Here is a 5,910-nt window from a genome sequence, read left to right on the forward strand (position 1 = left end):
ATTTCTTTTGTACGCGATATGCAAACTGCCCCTCAAACGACAAACTCAAAAATGTAGCGCGTAGAAAGGTGGAAATGACTGCACGCATTATACTAACTGTGCCTCAGTCATGTAGGTGTAGGGAAATTAGGATATAGTGAATGGAAAAAATTCAATGATCAGATATTTTTAAGGGTATCATTATTGACAAAGTTAAGTGAATTTACATACTTCACAAGGAGTGCTAAATTCACTCTTTGAGATTTACAGATGAACTGAGGAGAAAGATCACGTCAGCGACGACGGTGGCTTGAGGTCGTCGAGCTCTAAAAGAAGCAGAGTCGCGCGCGCAACATCCTATTGATTTGACCAAGAGTGAAAGTGCAACTAGGTACTGGTAACCTGTTGCTCTTCTTCATCGTCAGCCCAGTCAAGGTCGAACGCGAGTTGACTATCTACGACATGACATGTGGCTGCTGCGGTAGACTGTAATTCGTTGGTGATGGTTTGATGGAAATTATTATCATAATTTTTTTTTTTTTAATTATTTTTGTAATATTTTTAGTTATTCTATCTACTGATCCAATATTTTTATTCGATGAATCTACTTTTTGACTTATTTGTTTAAATGTCAAATTCAAATCTGGTTTTTAATCATTTCCCGCCAACAAAACATCATCAATAAACTCTTCATCTAATGTGCTGTCTTCGCAGTTGTTCGCTAATTCGATTATTTTATCATTAATGTTTTTAGGTTCTGGAATGATATTGTCGGTACTTCCCCCATCCGACTGTAATTGTACCAAAGTCACGGTGGGGTCTACCTGTTTTTTGGTCTCTTACTCGGGCAATCGTTGCTATTATGTCCAGATTTTCCACAGTTGTAACACAATCTTTTATCAGAAGATTTTGTAGCAAGAAAAGCATTAAATAATCTATCCTGCTTAAAATTATTCATTTTAATATATTTATCAAGTAATGATTCTATATTTCTCAGTGAATTTCTGATTTGACTGTTGTTATTATTATTATTATTATTATTTGTATTATTACGAGTGTAATGTCTGAATGTATTTTTAATTATTTCATATAATTATTTAAAATATATTTTAAGAAAAGCTAAAAATGAATAGCGATAAACTTAAGGATTGAGGTTAACGATTATTACTCAAGTTATTTTTTTGAGTTTTCCTAAGATTTCGTTAAAATAGAAAGGATTTCGAAGAATAGTTGAGGAAGTCATTTTTTAGATATTTTATTGCTTTTGGAAAACCCACGTGGCAAAAAGCAATAAAACTCTAAAGAAAGAGTACGTGACGTAAGAAGAGCGTTAAGCTTTTCCAAAAAGGGAAAAGACCATGCGAAGGGACTTGTGCGCGCCTGAAGCAAGGGACTTCTAATTATGTCACATTCGACTAAATAAATACGTAAGATTTGATGCATCAGTCAGTTGTCGAAAAAGTAAGATCGAGATCAGATCGTCGTGGAACATCTCTTGAAATCATTAGTCTTGAGTATTGTATCGATAATACTTCAAAGTTTGTAAATTTTTGCATGAAGTTTATTTGATCGTCAAATTATTTTTAAATTGATATTTAAATCAATTCGCGAGAAAAAGTGAATAATTGCGCTGACTGGAACATCGACTAAGGACCAATTAATTGTAATTCATCTCGACCAGAGTAAAAGAAATCATCTGTTGGTAACCTTTAAATTGTTGTTATAATTTTTCAATAATTTTCATTCAATAAAATTTTGTTATTGTTTTTATATAAATCACACATTTTTACTTTCTCTATCGAAGATCCCCTCATCCCTGTCTATTGGTCGAAAGGCTAGGACTAAAAAGAGGAACTTAAAGTCTCTAAGGTTAAGCATATGGTTTACATATTGACACCTTTAAAGAGCAAAATTACATAACAATTTTTGGGGGCTCGTCCGGGATTGCAATGATCTTCTATGGAGAAATAGTTTAAATGTCTGATAATTCTGGATCATCTAATAATAATGAAAAAGGTTATTCGTTGAGAAGTACCAGTGACCCACTATATCCTGAAGGTTTAGCTCCGCCTACTAGACCTAAAAGTTTCAAGTTTGTTGATTCGGGTATCGGTGATTTAACAAAAATATCAGAATCGAGTGAACTCGTTACATCTGACAAAATGATAATAGTGACGAAACGATGAATCAAACTCAAGCTCACGTAGAGACGAAAAATTTAGATATAAATATGACGGAACAAAGGAAAATGTCTGATAATCAAAATATATCTCTCAAAGACGCGTTAATATGCATTCCTATATTTACGGGCAAACCAGAAGAATTAATTGATTTTTCAAATTTTTGTGAGAAAGCAAAATGTATGTTACCAGAGCAAGTAGAATCAAATCTCACTAAATTAATTTTTGGTAGTAAATTATCTCCTTCAGTTAAAGATGCATTAAATAAAATAACATATAGCACTGTAAATGAACTCTTAAGAGATCTCAAAAAAGTTTATGTCCCTTCTAAAACACTTTTCCAGTTGCAAGGTGAACTAGGAAGAATGTTTCAAAAAGATGATAAATTAGTAGTAGACTTTGTTAATAGATTACGGAAAAAAGCAAAAGAAATAGTAGAATGTTTCAAATCAAATAATCCGACTGCTACTCCGAATGAAATTCAAATCTATAAAGATAATACTGATAAAGCTGTAGCTCAATGTTTTGTTCAAAATTTAAGAAATGAAATAGATCAACGAATGTCTCGATGTGACAACGTCACTGAGGCCTTAGAAAAGGCAATAGAAATAGAAAGACGATTAATTGCGCGAAGAGAAATTCGTAAAGACCCAAATAGTATAAAAACTAAAGAAAATAAAAATGAAGATAAAAATCAACCCGTTAAATTTGTAACTAATAAACCAAATAACGATAAAGACAAAAGTTTAGATAATAATAGTCAAGAGAAACCAAAGATTATTTGTCATTCATGTAATAAACCTGGTCATATAAAGAAAAATTGTCGAGAGAAAGATAATAATAATTCAAGAGGAAATTGTCAGCTTTGTAATAAAACTGGACATACTGCTAAAAATTGTTTTAAAAATCCAAATAGAGTTTCATCAAACGTAAAATGTCAAATTTGTGAAAAAAATGGTCATATTGCTAAAACGTGTCGATTAATTAATCATTCGAATGAAAGTAATCAAAGTAAATCTTGTAAATTTTGTAAAAAATCTGGTCACGACATTTCCACTTGTTTCCGTCTTAAAGCTAAAAAATACGACGAACAGGAAAACTCGAATGTGTCTCGCCAAATGGGCGCGGGGTCAGAGGCACTTCAAAAGCGTCCAGTGACATTGACTTTCGAGGAGGAAACCGAAAACGAGTACTAATCATGAGCGTGAAATTAGAAAATTTAGACGATCTACCGTATATTATTGTAGGCAAAACAAATAAAAATAAAGATGTAATTATGATGATAGATTCAGGAGCTTCGCCGAACTTACTTAAATTTAGCTATGTAAATGATCCGACGACAATTGATAAAAGTAAAATTGTTGAATTGCACGGTATTGCAAATGTACCAATAAAGACACTCGGAAGAGTAAAAGTTAAATTATTTAATAAAGAGACTGTATGTCATGTGATTCCTGATACTTTAAGTATTCCGCATGCAGGTCTCGTAGGATCTCGATTTTTCGCAACTCATGGGGTAAAAATTGATTATAAAAATAAAGTAATGAAAGTAGATAATGTTAAATACCCATTTAAAAAAGCTAATAGAGTCGAGGATGGAGTGATGTGTATTCCCCCTCGTAGTGAGTCAACCTTTTTCGTAAAAGTTAAAAATAAAAATATTGTCGAAGGTTATGTCCCAAGATTAAAAGCGTGTAAAGGCGTATTTTTGGGAGACTGTTTAGTACGTGTTAATGATGGTCGTGCTTATATGCAAGTTTTTAATACGACTGAAAATGAAGTGGGATTGAAAATTCCTACTTTATTTATACAGTCAGTAGAGAATTTACATGATCCTAAAATTGATCAAGAAGACTGTTTGAACAGAAATTGTGAAATTGAAACTCAATCAGATTTTAATAAACTAAATTTTAAAGATTTTAATGTGGAAAAAATTTTGTCAATTGTTGAAAATTTTCAAAATGATAAAAGATTTAAAAAAATTATAAAGTTATGGAGATTAAGCCATTTAGGCGAAGAAGAAAGAAAACATGTTGAAAAATTTTTAAAAAAATATGCAGATCGGTTTCATATTCCAGATGAACCACTAGGGTCAACAGATGTATACAATCATAAAATACCGACTACTTCAGATATTCCTATAACAGTGAAACAATATCGTACACCTCAGTTTTTGAAGACAGAAATTGAAAAACAAATTAAGGAGGAACTCGACACAGGCATTATTGGGCCTTCTGAGTCTCCTTATAATAGTCCAGTTTGGATCGTGCCTAAGAAACCAGATTCGCAAGGTAATAAAAGATGGCGAGTCGTTATAGATTACAGAAAATTAAATGAAAGAACTATTACTGACGCTTATCCATTACCAAATATTACTGATATTCTTGATCAATTAGGAGGTTCAATGTATTTCTCTGTGTTTGATTTAGCTTCCGGATATCATCAGATTAAGATGGATCCAAAAGATAGCCATAAGACGGCGTTTTCAACTCCACAAGGACATTGGGAGTTTAAACGTATGCCGTTCGGGTTAAAAAACGCACCAGCAACGTTCCAAAGGTTAATGGATACGGTTTTGACTGGGTTGCAAGGTATATCGATGTTTGTTTATTTAGATGATATTGTAGTTTTCGCGAAAAATTTGGATGAGCATGGAAAAAGAATTGATGACTTAATGCAACGTTTACGTAAAGCTAATTTGCAATTGCAACCAGATAAATGTGAATTTTTACGCAGTGATGTAAATTATCTGGGTCATATTATTAGTAATAAAGGGTTAAAACCTGATCCATCAAAATTAGATGCGGTTAAAAAATTTCCGGTACCGAAAACGCAAAAAAATATTAGAACTTTTCTGGGTCTAACTGGATATTACAGAAGATTTATTAAGAATTTTTCAAAAATTGCAAAACCATTAACGCGTTTATTAGAAAAGAATAGAGATTTTAAATGGTCTCAAGAAGCACAGAGTGCTTTCGAGATATTAAAGGAAGCTTTATGTAGAGCTCCAGTATTACAATATCCAGATTTTTCAAAACCATCCATAATTACAACAGATGCTTCAGGCATTGCTGTTGGTGCAGTTTTATCTCAAGGGGAAATAGGTAAAGATAAACCTATTGCTTATTATTCCAGAGCGTTAAGAGGCGCTGAGTTGAAATATGATACATATGAAAAAGAAGCTTTGGCTATTGTTCAGGCTGTTAAAAATTTTAGGCCTTACATCTATGGGCATAAATTCACGTTAGTTACTGATCATAAACCATTGATCTGGTTTCAAGCTGCAAAAGAAGCAAACGCAAGAGTTCTTAAATGGCGTTTAAAATTAGCAGAATATGATTATGATGTTGTATATAAACCGGGAAAAATTAATTTGAACGCGGATGCATTGTCGCGAAATCCGGTAGAAGTTGTCAATGTTACTACTCGTGCTCAAGCAAAAGTAGGAAATGAAAAGAAAGATTGCTCCGATCTCAAATTGCGAATTTCTGTGCGAATGAACAATAAAGTCAGTGATTTAAATGATTAATTAGAAAAATCGTCAAAGGAAAAAGAAAACGGCAATGTTACTCCCAAAAAGAAAAGGGATAGGCCGCGAAAAGGAGTCGTAAACACGGATGGAGCTATGATCAAGAAAAGAGGTAGGCCACCGAAAAAGGTGTTAGACTCTAAAGAACCTGATAATGTAAATACTCAAGGTATCTCTAGTGATGATGATACGAGATTTGCTGGTTCTGGAAATCCTCATGAT

At 32.8% G+C, this 5,910-nt stretch overlaps 1 protein-coding gene across 1 annotated transcript; it reads left to right on the plus strand.

Annotated features, from left to right (window-relative positions):
* Positions 1 to 2,227: 2,227 nt before the first annotated feature.
* Positions 2,228 to 4,779, plus strand: LOC118071246 (uncharacterized; the record flags this gene model as incomplete). The annotated part of the gene is made up of 3 exons (XM_035090292.1): positions 2,228 to 2,816; positions 2,898 to 3,116; positions 3,407 to 4,779. Coding segments are annotated over exons 1-3 (2,181 nt in total), but the record flags the coding sequence as incomplete, so codon positions are not given.
* Positions 4,780 to 5,910: the final 1,131 nt, after the last annotated feature.

This window comes from Chelonus insularis, unplaced genomic scaffold, assembly GCF_013357705.1.
Source record: "Chelonus insularis isolate UGA/USDA-ARS -01 unplaced genomic scaffold, ASM1335770v1 contig_76_pilon, whole genome shotgun sequence".
Lineage (NCBI taxonomy): Eukaryota > Metazoa > Arthropoda > Insecta > Hymenoptera > Braconidae > Chelonus > Chelonus insularis.